Source organism: Cucurbita pepo, chromosome 8 (assembly GCF_057944985.1).
Source record: "Cucurbita pepo subsp. pepo isolate OVF chromosome 8, ASM5794498v1, whole genome shotgun sequence".
Classification (NCBI taxonomy): domain Eukaryota; kingdom Viridiplantae; phylum Streptophyta; class Magnoliopsida; order Cucurbitales; family Cucurbitaceae; genus Cucurbita; species Cucurbita pepo.
The window spans coordinates 1,328,404-1,345,688 of record NC_141805.1 but is presented as its reverse complement, the minus strand read 5'-3'; the positions used below and the strand labels follow the sequence as shown (position 1 = coordinate 1,345,688).

Sequence of the window (17,285 nt, the reverse complement as noted above, 5' to 3'; positions counted from 1 at the left end):
TGAGCCTAAAAAACGATACATATTGAAAAAAACTCGTGTCGATGAGACTGAACAGCAAAAATCAGAAGAAACTAAGAAAGAAATGAGCAACAAAAGCAAGGGAAGAAGAGAGAAGATATGATATAACAATGAAAAATAAAGATATTCACTCCAAAGTTAGTATATTGTATGGTTACAAATTCATTATACCTGGGTTTCTTTAAGACCCCACCAATGGAGGAAGAAGAATTAACAACCTGAAAAAACAACAGTTTCCAAGATTCCACAACCCAATTACTCAGAAATGCAATCTTTGAAGTGATATTAATGGGAGATATATATATATATATATATATATATATATATATATATATATATATAACTGATACAGAACCCAACCAACCAGACCCTCCTTAACATATGATGATGATGATGATCTCTATCACTGTGGGAGAACTGGAGGAGCTATGGCGCGCGTGTTGTACGATTGGCAGTGGCTGCATTTCTGCCCGATTATGTGAAAGCACGCTTCAGTCGTGTCGTTGCAGTCGTTGCACAAAATCCATACCTGCAAAACGTAGCTCTAATTTTCTAGTTCTGATATCATGAGAGTTTTCAGAAATGGAGAAAAAAGGTTCAAGTAAAGGGAAAACAGTAAGCATTAGGCGTTTCTTTTGTACCATTGATTCATATTTAAGTGTTCATAACAAGTAAGCATCAGGTGTATGTAAAAGATAATGTCCAGAAAACAAAGATTCAAGTTGGCTGATTCAATCAGCCAACAATCTTCAGGTAAATATAACGATACGAAAGAGGACAAGGGGTTGAAGACAGCAATATAATCAGCCAACAATCTTCGGGTAAATATAAGGATACGAAAGACGACAAGGGGTTGAAGACAGTAATATAATCAGCCAACAATCTTCGGGTAAATATAACAATACGAAAGACGACAAGTGGCTGAAGACAGTAATATAATCAGCCAACAATCTTCGGGTAAATATAACGATACGAAAGACGACAAGTGGCTGAAGACAGTAATATAATCAGCCAACAATCTTCGGGTAAATATAATGATACAAAAGAGGACAAGGGGTTGAGAACAAGGAGTTGAAGACAGTAAATATAATCAGCCAACAATCTTTGGGTAAATATAACGATACGAAAGACGACAAGTGGCTGAAGACAGTAAAATAATCAGCCAACAATCTTCGGGTAAATATAACGATATGAAAGACGACAAATGGTTGAAGACAGTAATATAATCAGCCAACAATCTTTGGGTAAATATAACAATACGAAAGACGACAAATGGCTGAAGACAATACTATAATCAGCCAATAATCTTTGGGTAAATATAACGATTCGAAAGACGACAAGTAGCTAAAGACGGTAATATATGGAAAAAGAACCTTTTTGTCACGATATTCCTCCGGCATGACTGTTGCTTCAATCTAAACACATGGCAGATAAAACATTACAAGTCAAGAGATGATTAAGGAAAAAACTCACAAAACATGCTTGAACTTTTTTATTTTTACCTCCTCGTCTAATTGTTTCCACGCTTTGGACATGTCGATAACCGACTTAGAGCAAATTGGACAGCAGTATCTGGGTTATGCCACAAATTCTCATTATACATCGATTATGCATCGTATTATGGCTTTCAAACTAATGAAACAAAGACGAGCTTTACGACTTACTTATCACGTATTATCATCTCGAAGTAACATTCGCGATGCATCGTGTGTCCACATTTCATAACAGCAACGTCTTTCAGCGAGTCGAAGAGGTACTGTAATAAAGACCCAGCATGGAGGTGTGAGGATGTAAATATGGGAATTCAATTTCGAAGGCTCGAAAGAACAGGAAAAGGCTGGAGAAAGACCTCATAACATATTGGACAATGGTGCTGCATAGAGTTCTCGATACACGAATGATTGTCACGCAAATTCACGGAGTAACATGATCCTTTTAAGAATACAATGGCAGAGAAGGTTAACAGATGGTATAGTGAATCTAGAACTGCAAAAACAGAGAGCTTAACCCACATAGTTTTTAAAAGAACATTACACCAAAGATCCAATACTTTCAGAAGGACATAATAATCAACTAATATTTTAAGGAAAATGTAAGCAAATCGAAGAATTAAACAGAACGACGATCATCAATAAACGGGGGTGCAGAGACAAACACGAATTCAACTGATACTAATCAAATTCCTTTGAAAAGTAGAAAGATTTACCACACTTCTTGCAATGAAAATAGTTTTCTTGACCGCCAACCCTGTTTACATGAGGTTGATAAACTCAAAAGACTTGATTTGATAAACTTTAAATGATCAAAAAAGGGAAAATTAGAAAAAAATTCAATGAATTCAAACTAACCTACAAATCCCACAATCCTCACAGTGGAACTGCCCCTTCTCAATCTGCAGAGAAGCATGGAAATCATGAAGGAAATGTACAAACATACAACACCAATTCTTGCTATTAAACTCCAAGTAAACACACGCTTAATGAATAAAAAAACAAGAACTAAGAATCATAATATTTACATCATCATCATAGAATTTGCATATTTCACAGAAATACTCCCCCATATTAACCCCACAATTCGTGCAAACTCGAGCAACCTGCAAATCGTGGTAAATAGTAACAAAAAAAAGTCGACAGTCAGTTAAATATGAAAAAAGAAAAACAATTGCCTCCACAGCTCTAGGACATGTTTATGACTTTACAGTGCTTAAAAACGAAGTATTAAAAACATATTTTTAAGTAATTGGATAGTCGTTCCGAACAAACTCTTTAGACAAGATCAAAACTCAAAAGGGTAAAGACAGAAATAATATTCACATACTGGCTGCTCCGTGTCACAAACCGCACAGACGACCTGATTCAGGTTTAGGAAAAGATATCAATCGACTGTCATTGCATACTTCACGCATAAGAGTGAATAATCCATGAAAGGAATGACATAAAGATATATAAAACCATACTTGTTTAACATCGAAACGGTTGAGTTCATGACGATCAAAGGGTCTGGTCATCACACTCTAATGCATCAAAGAATGAAAAACGTAAGCAAAAGTAAACCAGAAAGTAAAGAACAACAATCGATAACAAGAACAGACCGTAGCTTCGTTATGGCAATGGCGACAGGGGTAGATTTCATTACAACATGGGGCTCGAATCTTACATCTCCTGCGATAATGCTTGCATCTAAAAACAACCCACAAATCAAAAACAGAACTCAAATCAAGAAAACCCCAGTTCAAGAATCTTTACATAGAGCATCAAATGAACGAAAAGAAACAAAAGGGGCAACGAAAAAAGAAATGGAGAATTGGGTTTTTACCCATAGCCCATCTTCCCAAAATCGAAACGATCATCGGCTGAGACTTCCATTGAAAGGTCAGGCGGAGAGGGAAGAGAGGCGACGGAAGAGCTTCTTAAAAGGGAAAGAAGGGCTGTTTGGTTGTCGATTCAATATCTCCCCAAAAGGAAATGTTAATGATGGAGACCCCAAATTTATATCCACCTTCTGCATCTCGATTTGCAATTTTCCTGCATAAAAAATTAGCAAAGATAAAGCGCTTGCAATAAATTATATTAAATCTCAAGAAACGCCCACTTCAAGAGAGAGAAAGAGAGAGAAACCGTAAAGGATAAGGTGGGTCGAAGGCTGACATGGGAAGGTGAAAGGGGGAGGCGCCGAAATTTTAGCGAATGGGGAATTCAATGAAGGGTAAGAACTGGTAAGCCAAGAAACTGATTGGGGCATTTTAACAAACACTTTGAAGGCAACGAGGATTCCAAAACTTCTCTCGTCACTTTTTCTTTCTTGGGTTTGGAGAAAGAAACTTCTTCTTCCCTCACTTGATGGAGAAGAGGAGGGGAACAGAATGAGAATCCCAATGCAATTCAGTTCAGTAACTCTGGAAGTCATTACCGTATAAAACAAGTTTTTTCTTGTTTTTTTTTGGTCTCGATCTCATGCATTCAAAACATTTTTTTTTGTTTCGATGTCCTATATAGAAATTTCCATTCGGGTCCGACCACTTACCAACCACAAGAGAAAGAGTGAGAAGATATTTCTATCCTATAACTAAACGAGACCAAGAATATGACTACCAAGAATATTCAAGTCATACTGAAATTAGCAATCGAGCATATAAAACAGGTTGTAATACCACGAGAAAGTTATCGAAGAGGACGTCTTAGTTAGTTTGTGAGATCCTATATCAATTGGGGGGGGGGGGAGAACAGAGAAAAAAAAAGTCTAAAGAGGACAATATCGGTTAACAATGGACTTGAGTCGTTGCAAATAATATCTAAGTCAGACACCAGGCGGTGTACTAGCTAGGAGGCTGAACCCCCAAAGAGAGGTGGACACGAGGTGGGGTGCCAATGGTGGAACCCTATAGAATTATTTCAAACTCAAATAATAATATATATTTAATTATTCAAATTTAATTTAATAAAAATTGATTTTCTTACAGTAAAAAATGATTTTGAATAATTAATAATTGAAAACAATAAATTTAATAAAAACATAGTTATTTATGTTTGATAAAATATTTTAAAATTAAATTAAAATTTAGACGATAGTTAAAATTTCAGTTTATAATATATAATAAACCATAACACAAGTGGTAATTATAAAATTAATCATTATTAATTAATTTTCAAACATAATTAAGCTTATAATTTTATTTTACAATATCATATAATTTATAATATAATATTTTAATTCAATAAAAATAAATAAATTTAATTTATAACCTTAAAATATTATATTTATATTTTCACAAATTATTATTTCACTATTTTTCTCCATTTTACTAATTATTAAAATATTAAAAGTCGTTCAGAAATTCTTTTAAACCCAAAAAAAAAAAAAGAAAAAAGGTTAAAGGGCATTTTTGGAATTACACTTTTTCTTTTTTCTTCGTGGAAACAGTTTCCAAAGTTGTGACACGGAGAGCTTCAAATCCTCCATTTTCGACCTTCAAAGGAACGAGAAAGACGGATCGGTAATGGCCATGGAGGAGGGGGAAAGAACCCTAACCAACCAAATTCCGCTCATACGATCTTCATCATTCCAACGCGATTATAACAGCATCGATCAACCACAACGAAAAACTGACCTCTCCGCTTTGATTTGCTTTCTTCTTTGCTCTCGATCTCTCCCTCTTCATTGTTAAAGCGGGAGAGATCCAATTTTTCCTTCCTGTTCTCCGCTGCCTGTTCTTCTCCATTTTGCCTCCAGTCGCCGACGTTCATCGCCTCAACCATGGGCTGCGGAGAGTCGAAACTTGCTGTGGCCACCGCCGATGGTAGCCTCCCCCGCAAGAAATCTAGTGCCAGCCGAACCAAGAGCAGTCGCAAAGCCGTCGATGGATCGAAGAGCGGCGCCGATTTACCTGTGGCTGATTTGAAGGTCGGTGAGGAGAAAATCGACGGCGATGTGAAGGTTAAATCGGATAACAAAATGGAGCAGCGAGTAGAGGAGAAGAGCGATGTGCAGAAAATTGACGGCTCTGTGAAGATTGAAACGAAGAACAAGCCTGAGCAGCAAGAAGAGAAGAAGAGCGATGAGGAGAAAATCAATAGCGCTGTGAAGATTGAAACGGAGAACAAGACTGAACAGCAAGAAGCGAAGAAGAGCGTTGAGGAGAAAATCAGTAGCGCTGTGAAGATTGAACCGGAGATCAAGACAGAGCAGCAGGAAGAGAAGAAGAGCGTTGAGGAGAAAATAATCAGTAGCGCTGTGAAGATTGAACCGGTGAACAAGACAGAGCAGCAGGAAGAGAAGAAGAGCGTTGAGGAGAAAATAATCAGTAGCGCTGTGAAGATTGAACCGGTGAACAAGACAGAGCAGCAAGAAGAGAAGAAAAGCGATGAGGAGAAAATCAATAGCGCTGTGAATATTGAATCGAAAAACAAAACGGAGCAGCGAGAAGAGAAGAAGAACGGGGAGGAGAAAATCAATAGCGCTGTGAAGATTGAACCGGAGAACAAAACGGAGCAGCGAGAAGAGAAGAAGAACGGGGAGGAGAAAATCAATAGCGCTGTGAAGATTGAACCGGAGAACAAAACGGAGCAGCGAGAAGAGAAGAAGAACGGGGAGGAGAAAATCAACAGCGCTGTGAAGATTGAACCAGAGAACAAAACAGATCAACGCGAGGAAAAGAAGAGCAATGGCGATGCGGCGGAGGTCCAGCAAGTGGAGAAGGAGGTAGCGAAAACAGAGAAGAAAATAACCGGCGACGGCGAGAAGAAGGAGAAGGACGTCGTTAATGGCGGTACTGTTGAAAAACAGGTGGCCGGCGAGACGAAAACAGAGAAGGACGCTGTTGTTAAGGGTGGTGGAATCGAAGTAGAGCAGGGAGTTAAACCTGCCAAAGAGAAGCAATTGGCCGGAGAAACGAAGGACGAGAAGAAGGAAGGCAGCAACAATGGCGTCGTCGTCGTCGAACAAGTAATCAAACCTGTTGAAGAACCGAAAATTGGTGAGTAAAATTTTGACACAAAGCAACCAAATTATTTCCAACTTATTTCACAAAAGGATTATTTGAAGTAATCAATCATGTGGACAGGAGAAGGAGAAGGAGAGGCAGTGAAAGTGAAAGAAGCAGCAGAAGCACAAAGCTCAGGCAGTCCCCTTCCCACACAGGAGAAGACTGTGAAAGATGCCAATGTCTGCTAATTATTGCTCATATTATTATCATATGAACACTTATTATTATTTTACTATAAGATTGAATTATGTGAATGTTTCATCTTATGCAGGAAAATGCAGCTGATTTGGCAGTGAAGGAAAAGAAATAGATGACCAAAAGTGGAAAAGAAACCGATTGTTGATGATGTTGTAAAGATCATAAAATGTTGATCATTTTTTATTATGTTAATAACAACTCCTCTGCCTCCAAATATCCACCATTTATATTTAACCATAATATCTACGCTTTGAAACTAAAATCCAACTTCTTATGTTAATATCAATTTCATTTCTGAATAATTATTTGCTTTTTTACTTTTTATTTTTAAAATTAAGTTCATAAATTTTTTATCTTTTTTTTTTTTTTTTTTTTTTTTGAAGTTTGATTAAAATTTTATATGTTTTCTTGAGAGAAAAAATGAAAATCATTATTGATGAGAAAATAAGGAAGGTTAACAAATATGACCTAAATTTTTATAATCCATCAAATTGGACCTTATTTTATACATAGATAAGTGTTCTCCAACTATTACACTCTATTCAATTTTTTATTGATTAACCCATTATTTTTAACCAAAAAAAAAATTAATAAAATAAAGTTTACAATATAATTAAGTTTGATTAATTTATAAATTATCTACAAAATAACTTTGCCAAAGTCGTCGAATTTCAATAAATTTAGTTCTAATATCGTGCCAAGTTTAAAGTAAATACAAATATTTTTTAAAATAATTTTTTGAATGAGCACAAAATGATGAAATAGTTTAAGTTGAAAATTTAGGAAGGATAAATAATTCATCCCGAAGTTTTAAAAAAATAGTTTTTACTTTAAACTAATTCAGTCTAAAAAATAATTTTTAGAATTTAAAAACTAATTTTTAGAATTTAATTAATAACTGAAATGTTTCGTTGATTAAAAAAAAATTACAAAAAAGTGAGAAAACACAAAATTTTCAAAAATCAAAACTGGAAAACCAAGTCTAATCTAATAACCACTTAGTTTTCTTTTGCTCTCAATCAAATTTCAAGAAAAAAAAAAAAAAAAAAAAAAAAAAAAAACTATGGCTTAGCTTAATTTTTAAAATATAGATAAAAGAAAAAGTAAATATATAAATAAAACGAACCTGGGGCTTTCAAACCCATTCCCATCCTTCTCCTGATCCCTCGAACTTAGCTCCATCCAAAACCCTAAACCTTAAACGCCCGACACCCTTAACCTTAAATCCTAAACGCTGGACAGTTCCCTGCATTAGAATTCAAAGCAAAAAACAACAAATAACAATATACAAACACATGATTATTTCATTCATGCTGTTCTACGACGTTGCATCTTATCGCAATTTTCTTCTATCCACATTATTTTGAAACTACCAATTCTCAGTGTAACAATTTTTACAATAATATACATTTTCCCATATGTACAAATAAACAGCTTAATTATTCACAAGGTTGGATATTTACCAGCCGAACCACCACACTGATCAAGCCTTTACGCAATTGCATCTCGAACAAGGTTTGAAATAACTCAAATGGCACGCGACCCCTCCACGGTCTTCTTTAAGGTTATCATGGGCAAGAAAGTATTCGGTCATAGAATGAACGCTACCAGGATTTACCTCCGAGTGAGGACGGTTCCTTCAATCTGATAAGAGGAATTTCAGGATCCCTAGAGAAAACTCTGTTACCATTCAGATCGGTCGTTCCATACGATGCCGCCAGAGGAGGATCCATCACAAATCTACATGATCTCCATGCTGGACTACTTAGCTCAACCCCATAGTACACCAAATGATCTGAAACACTTTTTCCAGAGACAGACCTGTCACATTGGCAATATTTTAAAGCTTTCTTTAGATTACTAAATACAGATTTTCATTGTTGGAAATTCGTAGCTCAGAAATAGCAACCAAAATTCCAGAATCAAATCCATAATAAGTAATGCTGCTCATCAACATCTGATCAAACAAGAGAAGAATTACCTGCTACAAGATGGGTCTTCACCAGAACCATCACAAACCTTTTCAACTTGATAAATGAAACTTCCAAATCCAACATCATAAAGCCACACCTGCAGATTGTTGGGACTTTTAAGTTACTTAAAAGGGACTAATTTAGCAGAGAAATATGTAATGTTTCTGCCATTTGAGTCTGAAATGTGCACAACTTTTAGGTTTACTGGCATTGAATATATACAAGTACCATTTGCAGAGCCCTAAAGAAGCATTAGTTTTTTTTTTTTTTTTTTTTCATCTTCACAATTGCAACCAAATATTAACTACGGTTAGATCTCCTTATAACTCATGGGAACAGAAGTACAACTCTTCAAGTAACCTACTACAGTTGGATTCCTGTAGGAAAAAGCAGTGGTGATACCACTTATCTTCATCTTTAAAAAAAATTCAACACTCTCTTGAAAGTTAAATTTAATTTTACAACCCTCATTTCACCGATAAAGGTAAGACGTACTGTTTGAAGGATATTTAGAAATGTCTTCCAAGAGCAGAGAGATTAACATAGTTGTGTTTGCAAACGAAAGGAACTGCTAAAAAAGGAGATTGTGCACGATTTTTCCCATCAAGTGCACGCCATCACATGTCCTAAGTATCTTTGTATAGTTCAAAGTATCAATGAAACATACCTCTCTAGGAAAATGGCGATATGTCTTTCTAGGAAAATAAGAATAAAATGGAGGCAAATGGGGGACGATATCATTTCCATTTGTAACTCGAAATGTATTTGGCACTATATTGCTATAGTAAGATGCAAAGACTGCATTGCCAATACGAGGCTGTCCAAATGTCATAACCTGGACATTCTGGTAATTGTGGCTAACCTGCATTGAATAGCAAATCCTCAGCATAAAGCATCGATCAAACAAGAGAATCTAAATTAAAACCTAACATAAAAACATTCATATCTTCCTAAGATTCTAAAAATATTGAAAACAAGAATGTTCAAGCACCATGTAGGTGGTTTGACGATAGCTTTCCATTCTGTAGTAAAAGAAATGTTCAAGCGCTAAACAGGCAGTCAAAATATATTTTTAACTTCAACCACGAATGGCTACTGGAGTATGTTGACTAATTTTACAAAATTTTAAGACTACTAAATGTCAAAGACTTTTGGCCATCATATCTTTCAGAAAAGCAATGCAACAATTATCAAAGTTATCAAGCAAGGAAGAAGCTGACGTCACTTACTGCAAGATCCAGGCCACAAAATGCTGCCATTGCCCCTCCCATTGAATGTCCAGTCACCATGATGTCAAGGTTACCATAGAACTTCCTGGCTCTTTCAACAGCACTTACTATCGCAGGGCGTATTGTTGTATTGTGATAAGCAAAATAAAACCCATGGTGCACCTGAGGTAACAAGAACTAAAGTTATTGTGTCTCTCTCTAACAGCTTAACATTGAGTTTTAGTAAAAATGATGAGATAAAGGTTCTCTTCAAGGACTGAGGTCTGAATCCTACTTGAGTGCTGTTATTTGAAGAAAATCAAATAAAAACTAAGAAACACCACTACATAAGTAGAAGGCAATTTAAACTTACTCCTCCTCTGTTCTAGTTAGTTATTCCTGATTGTGAACTTCGTATTCCTTGTACGTGTGTGTACATATATATGTGAACTTTGTATTCCTTCCTAAATTAAATATTTTAGAAGTTCAAAATGGTTCTTATATCTTTTTTTTAAGACTTCAAATAGACTGCATGTCTTGTCTGCAACTCTATTCTCTTCAATTTGTTGTGTTTTAAAACTCTAAACTAGGTCCATCTCCATGCACCCAGTGCTCACTTAATCGTTCAATATGATATAAAAGAAATATCATCCAATGGTAAAATCTTGAGGTTTTATACAAGCACTAGAAGTAACCCCACCCAATGTAATCTTCTTTTATATTAACATAGACGAGGACTTAAAACAAGCACTAAGATTATGAGGTGGGCAAGACCTACAAGCTTTTTCAAAGACAACTTTCAATCTAGCATATGCAAAAGAACAGATAACAGAAACTTTTCGCAACACACACCATTGCATCCGGCATGCCAGGGTACATCTGGTCAAGCTGCTTCCAGTATAGGTCTTCAATCCAGTTCTGTATGCTGTAAATAAAGTTTAAATACATAGATCAGACCATCACCAACCCCCAAACACCAGAGGTGTTAATATGGTTATATTTATCTTTACAAATCAACAAATGATTTGATTAATTAGTTTCATCAAATAGAAAGCAAGGACAAAGTTACAGAAAAGCATAATACCAGTGGAATAGTTTACAGGGAAAACTTTGTTTGCTTAATCAATAGTTTGTACGTTCAAAGTGTCAAGGTATTACTGTCTTTAGATCAGTTTTTTCACTCTCTAAATGCAAAAGCTATACACCATAAGCAAAATGAAGCTATTTGTCCACTATAAAAGACCAAATCGTTTGTTCCAATGAAATTTTGCAAACCGATAAACCTCAATTTGCTCACCTGTTTTCTTGAGTTCCTCTAAAAGCAATAACGATAGCATTAAGACTCTTTGCTACTCCGACATACGACTGCAGCAAGTACAAAAACGATATCACAACAACAAATTTCAACCAAGCTCGACTAGTTTCCCTAAAACCATCCAATGAAATATACCTGTAGGCAGTGCTGGACATCAACAACCAGTTCTATAACTTCAAACCCCTGTTTCCATTGGAAATGAACATAAGTGCCGATTATTTTGGCTAAAAGAAAACTAACTGCCTCAATATACACAAAACTTGAATATCAAAGATGTCTAGTACTTGTCTACACCCCTGAAAATCATCAGATTACCTAAGTACCTGAGTCAGGTCATCACATCTTGAGCATGTCCAAGTAAACAGTTCCGTTAAATCAGATATGTACGCCTGAAATCACAAATTGCTTAATTCAAGCGAATGACGTAACTATAAGTAGCACATAAGATGAAGAACAAAATAACCACCGGGCATTAAAAAGATAAAAACATACCGCAGAAGCATATTGCACCAAGATTTCCGCAAGAGTATGGTTGAAAGAAATAGCATCCCCGCTGTGCTTGTGGTTCAATCTGAACTCTGAATTTGAGGAGTTCAAGCACACCATTAGACGAACTCGAAATTTCAGCCAAAAAAAACATATATATACACTAAATTAAAAACATGCACACTTCCTTGTAATACTTAATAATTAAAAACAAATCAAAACGAAAAAAAAAAAAAAAAAATGTTTAACGTATTACCCCTTCCGACGGAAAAAGCGACCAGACAAGCAAAAATCGCCACCTTCAACCACCTATGCCTCTCCATACTCCAGAATACTAAATGAATCATTAGGGGAAAAAAAAAAAAAAAAAAACAGGAAACAAAATGCAAGGCGATTAAAAGGAGAATCATCAGACACCAAGAAACGGACAATCGGCTCATCAAATCGAAAAATTCTCCTCAAAATTGGAATCACACTCCACGAGCAGGAAAATTAATTGAATAAAAAAACAATTATGAAAAGAGAAAAGTTATAACAGCGAACGAACTTGGAAAAGGAGAAACCAGCTAGAGAATCAGCGGCTCTTCCAATGATCGGAACGTTCAATTACCGGTGACGGCACCGACTTCAATCAAGATAAGAGAAAATTCAGCGTTTCGAAGCACCTAAGCAAGTAGAATCAGTTCTTGCCGGAGAAGGAAATTCTTCTGCAACAAACGGAGGAAGTTTAACAAAGCAGAAGAATGACGGAAAACGACTTGAGAAGCCGATGGATTGCGTAAAGTTAAATCGTCGTTTCAATTCCAAAAAAATGCCCTTACCTCTAGACTTATTTACGCTTTTACCATCCCATTAAGCCAGCTGTTTCTGCGATGGATTCGCTTCTCTTGAAATTCTTTATTTAATTTTTTCAAGTTGGACAATTAAGGGCAATTTAAGGGACCTTGGATAAAATAAAATAAATAATAAATAAATATAATATATATATATATATATATATATTTTTTTTTTTTTTTTTTTTTTTTTTAACTTAGATATGAAAGTTTTGAAGTAAGTCCCATATATATTATCATTTTTCAATTAAATCTCTCATCTTTTAAAAATAAAATTTTATCCTAAAGGTTAGTGCACAATTTCAAAAGAAGGAAGATAATTATAATTTTTTAAAACCACAAGGGTAATTATGTAATTAGTTCAAAAGATAATCTGTCTATTCCGTAACATTTAGGGGTGTTTGGCACATAGATTTAGGAAACTTGGTTTACAAAACTTAGGTTGTTTGGAAATTTGGGTTCGGAACGCAAATTTAGAAATACTGTATTTATAAAAATCATGTGATCTTCGAGTAAATGAATGATACACGGATGAACTGAACTAACAGCCACAGATGACAATGGAAACCCCACACGAAACTCTATTTTTTTTTTTTTTCAATACTCATTCCGATAGTCCCCGTGAAATTTCAGACATCTCCAAAATTACATGAGACCGACCGACCAACCAACCTAACTACGCTCGACACCTCGATTTGATTACACAATTCTCCCTCTTTCTTTACCTCATCATTGTTGAAGAACCAGCAGCAAGAACAGTAAAACAATGTTTTTTGGGTTGGACTTGCAAATGGAAGATAAGATACCTGTAGTTGTTGTGTTTGTAATATGAATCTTTCCTTCCTCTTCTTCTTCCTGCAATTTTACCTGTAGTTTAGTAGGCACTGGCACCTTCATTTCCTAGCAGAAGATCAAGCAAAATGTGATGAGAAACGAGAAACGTCGAGCTTCATCGCTTTCATTCTCGTGAACTGTCGAAGCTGCCTTGCACGTTCGCCTGGTTTCTCTCTTTCCAGTTTTCACCCCACATTTTTGCTTCTGCAACTGCACGTTCTCTGTTTACGTCGCGGATCTTCGGTGTTTCCCTTGCTTGTCCTGTATATGCAGGACTGTCTCGTAGAGACTCTTGTTGTTCTAACTCATCCAATTCCCATTTTCGACCAGACCCGCCTTCCGTGTCAATTCTGCTTAGCTCGGTACCTCCACAGTTTCTGTAGTTTGACGGGGAACAACGTCCACGACCACGCTCATCAGGGCTATCCAATCCATCTGGCAAGCCTCTTCGCTCATCTCGGGATCGTGGAGTAGTACCACTCATTCGATTGCTTTGAGAAGCAGCTGTATTAGGATCATAAGTTTGCGAGGCTAAATACGTCAGAGCAGTAACTACGTCCCCGATTAGAGGTCGAGTAGCAGCTTGCTCTTGCAAGCACATTGCTGCAACTGCCAATGCCTGATAAAGCCCCCGCGTGGGATAACGACCTTGCAGCAGCGGATCGGCCATCTTAGGGAACTTTCGACGATCTTTAAAAAGTGGCCGAGCCTGTATACCATTTGCCAGCAAAAGCTTTGAGTGATTAATACAAATTGAAATGCACAAAGAATGAGAACAGTAAAGAAAGCATACTCACCCACGCTACAAGATTATGCTCTCCCGGACCTCTGGTATTATCGATCGCCTTGCGCCCTGTGATAAGTTCAAGAAAGACGACTCCAAAACTATATACATCCGACTTGAGAGTGAGTTGACCAGTCATAGCATACTCCGGAGCACAATAACCATATGTTCCCATTACTCTCGTCGAGACGTGAGTCTTATCACCAACTGGACCTAGTTTCGCAAGACCGAAATCTGACAGCTTGGGATGGTAGCCCTCGTCTAGAAGAATATTGGACGACTTCAAGTCTCGATATATAACAGGCGGGTTCGCTTTGTCATGCAAATATTCCAATCCTTTTGCAGCACCAGCTGCGATCTTCATTCTAGTATTCCAATTCAAGGGCTCCTTATCTGGTGGAAAATCTGAAAATAGGTACAAAAAGTAATCAGAAAGGTTTTGAAGAATACAAATTGATGGATAAGTAAAGCTTCAAGAGAATGTTTGTGAGATCCTATATTGGTTAGAGAGGGTAACAAAATATTTCTTATAAGGGTGTGGAATCCTCTCCCTAGGAGACGCGTTTTAAAACCTTGAGAGGAAGCCCGGAAGAGAAAGCCCAAAGAGGACAATATCTGCTGACGATGGGCTTGGACTGTTACCAACGGTATCAGAGCCAAGTTCGAAGTAGTGTGCTAGCAAGGACGCTGGACCTCAAAGGGGTTGGATTGTGAGATCCCACATTGGTTGGAGAGGGTAACGAAGCATTCCTTATAAGGGTGTGAAAACCTCTCCCTAGTATACGCGTTTTAAATCTTGAGGGGAAGCCTTGAAGGGAAAGTCTAAAAATGACATATCTGCTAACGGTGGACTTGGGCTGTTACAGTTTGACTCAGAAGTTAGATTTAGCCCTTCATCTGGCCATGAGAGTTAACTCATTGTTAAAATAGATGGTGGGAGATACAAATTGATGAATGTGATGACCGCTATAACAACCCAAGCCCACCACTAGTAGATATTGTCCTTTTTGGACTTTCCCTTCCGGGCTTCCCCTCAAGATTTTTAAAACACGTCTGCTAGGGAGAGGTTTCCACACCCTTATAAAGAATGTTTCGTTCTCCTCTCCAACCGATGTAGAATCTCACAATAGCAAATGAAGATCCCCACCCACCCCAACACATAATCTCTATGTGCACGTCTATGATGGTGTTGGTGGGAGCATCTAGCAAGCTAGTATGTCCGTTAGTGCTAAATTTGTGATTAAGATTGCTTTCATATTTGAAACTTAAAAAATTGTTCCTATCACAAGATGAAAGAAAAAGAAGGGATAGATATCAAACCATGTAAATGATCTTCCAACGACCCCAATGGCATGAACTCGTAAACAAGAAGCCGTTGATCGCCATCAGCACAATAGCCGATCAAGTTAACAAGATTTGGGTGATGTAACAGGCTAAGCATTAGAACTTCAACCAAAAATTCCCGATTTCCTTGAAGACCATTACGGTCGAGCTGCTTCACAGCCACTACCTGTACAAGAGCAGTCATTCAGAACTTATATTTCATGTCATAAATTTGTTTCACATATAAGGACAACCAAAGATGTTGCCTCGACAGGGCAGGAGACTTTCACATGATCTGTGAAATCCCACATCGATTGGGGAGGAAAACGAAGCATTCTTTATAAGGGCGTGGTTTTAAAAACCTTAAAGGAAAGCCCGAAAGAGAAAGCCCAAAGAGGACAATATATGCTAGCGGTGGGCTTGGGCCATTACAAATGGTATCAGAGCCAGACACCAGGCGATGTGCTAGAGAGGAGACCGAGCCCCGAAGGAGGGTGGACACGAGACGATATGCTAGCAAGGATGCTGGTCCCGAAGAGGGGTGGATTAGGGGGTCCCACATCGATTAGAGAAATGAACAAGTGTCAGCGATGACGCTGGGCCCTAAAGAGAGGTGGATTGTGAGATCCCACATCGATTGGAGACGAGAACAAAGTATCCTTTAGGAGTGTGTGGAAACCTCTCCCTATCAGACACGTTTTAAAAACCTTGAGGGGATGTCCAAATGGGAAAGCCCAAATAGGGCAATATCTGCTAACGGTGGGCTTGGACCGTTACTTGATCGGTGCCCTTTACATCCATTGTCATAAATCATTTCAAGATAATGAACTTCAATATGTGAAAAACAATATCTTACCTGTCCCGTGCTCTCCAAGCGGCCCTTGTAAACTCGTCCAAACCCCCCTTCTCCCAATAAGCATTCAGGTCTAAAGTTCTTTGTCGCTGTAGCAAGCTCCCGAAACGTAAACGTTTGAGCTGCAATATGTGCCGTTGTTCCCTCCTTTTGAACAGTTGGTTCGTTCTTAGCATCAGATACACTCCATGTCTTCGATTTATCTATAAAAACCAGCAACTTAGACATCATGCCAACCATACTAAGCTAATTCAACATACATTTTGCCCTTTCTATAGCCTTAATCATTTCACAACGTCAAAACATTCACAAAACATCACTAAGCCAAGAACAAGATAATGAGGAAGTTAAAAAAACAGCAAAAAGATAAAAACAACAAAAATTTGAACGCCATGAATTCTTCAGATCAAAACCACAAAAATTTCTCCAAAAAACCTATGAACAACGAAAACAGAACGAACCAGCAAATTGCCACAGTTCAAGGAAGCCATAGCGATGGAAACAAGCAAAACAAGCAAAACCCTAAAGAATTAACCCTAGAAAATGATAAGAACGCCATTGATTTATCACCTGAGCTCACTCTGCTAACACGATGAGACAGCGCGGTGGCGCCATCCTTAGCTGAATCCTTCTTAGTAGCTTCCTTTGCGCCATTACGATCGGATGATCCAAAACAAGGAAAACAACCACCCATAATCAACTAAAAACAAGCAAGAAAACCCCAAAAAACCCCAATTACAGGGCCGAATTAACTAACTTAAAGTGCTCATAATCATATCCAACCCCTAAAAATCGGTCCTCTTCCTCAACCTCCTCCATCAAATCGCACTCTCCCCTTACAGGGAAAGATCGCGACGAACATTTCTGAGAAGCAGATCACCAAATCGAAGAAACTGACATCGTGAAAGAGTAGTAAGGTAGAGAAAAAGAACTGCGAAAACCTTTTTTCTTTTTCTTTTCCTTTTTTTCTTTTTAA

The 17,285-nt window shown here is 37.3% G+C and overlaps 4 protein-coding genes across 4 annotated transcripts; 1 reads left to right on the top strand and 3 right to left on the bottom strand.

Moving 5' to 3' along the window:
* Positions 1-123: 123 nt before the first annotated feature.
* Positions 124-3,796, bottom strand: LOC111800726 (CHY-type/CTCHY-type/RING-type Zinc finger protein). Its single transcript, XM_023684544.2, has 13 exons — positions 3,639-3,796; positions 3,337-3,545; positions 3,113-3,200; positions 2,978-3,034; positions 2,839-2,871; positions 2,537-2,614; positions 2,367-2,410; positions 2,225-2,265; positions 1,868-1,950; positions 1,683-1,774; positions 1,521-1,590; positions 1,392-1,433; positions 124-547 (listed from the first exon to the last, which is right to left on the bottom strand). The coding sequence occupies exons 2-13, from the start codon at positions 3,384-3,386 to the stop codon at positions 422-424; spliced, it is 804 nt and encodes a 267-aa protein (XP_023540312.1). The 5' UTR covers positions 3,387-3,545; positions 3,639-3,796; the 3' UTR covers positions 124-421.
* A 1,228-nt stretch (positions 3,797-5,024) lies between these two features.
* On the top strand, positions 5,025-7,017 carry LOC111799719 (uncharacterized). Its single transcript, XM_023683168.2, has 3 exons — positions 5,025-6,493; positions 6,581-6,681; positions 6,774-7,017. Exons 1-3 carry the CDS (start codon positions 5,275-5,277, stop codon positions 6,810-6,812), a joined length of 1,359 nt encoding a protein of 452 aa, XP_023538936.2. The 5' UTR covers positions 5,025-5,274; the 3' UTR covers positions 6,813-7,017.
* A 967-nt stretch (positions 7,018-7,984) lies between these two features.
* On the bottom strand, positions 7,985-12,445 carry LOC111800018 (putative feruloyl esterase A). The gene is made up of 11 exons (XM_087126120.1): positions 12,230-12,445; positions 11,939-12,016; positions 11,689-11,774; positions 11,520-11,585; positions 11,332-11,379; positions 11,179-11,246; positions 10,734-10,806; positions 9,903-10,064; positions 9,341-9,535; positions 8,682-8,770; positions 7,985-8,521 (listed from the first exon to the last, which is right to left on the bottom strand). The coding sequence occupies exons 2-11, from the start codon at positions 12,003-12,005 to the stop codon at positions 8,305-8,307; spliced, it is 1,071 nt and encodes a 356-aa protein (XP_086982246.1). The 5' UTR covers positions 12,006-12,016; positions 12,230-12,445; the 3' UTR covers positions 7,985-8,304.
* Positions 12,446-12,987: 542 nt separating this feature from the next.
* LOC111800017 (serine/threonine-protein kinase PBL27) lies at positions 12,988-17,285 on the bottom strand. Its single transcript, XM_023683592.2, has 5 exons — positions 16,880-17,285; positions 16,313-16,512; positions 15,454-15,643; positions 14,147-14,538; positions 12,988-14,058 (listed from the first exon to the last, which is right to left on the bottom strand). The coding sequence occupies exons 1-5, from the start codon at positions 17,001-17,003 to the stop codon at positions 13,474-13,476; spliced, it is 1,491 nt and encodes a 496-aa protein (XP_023539360.1). The 5' UTR covers positions 17,004-17,285; the 3' UTR covers positions 12,988-13,473.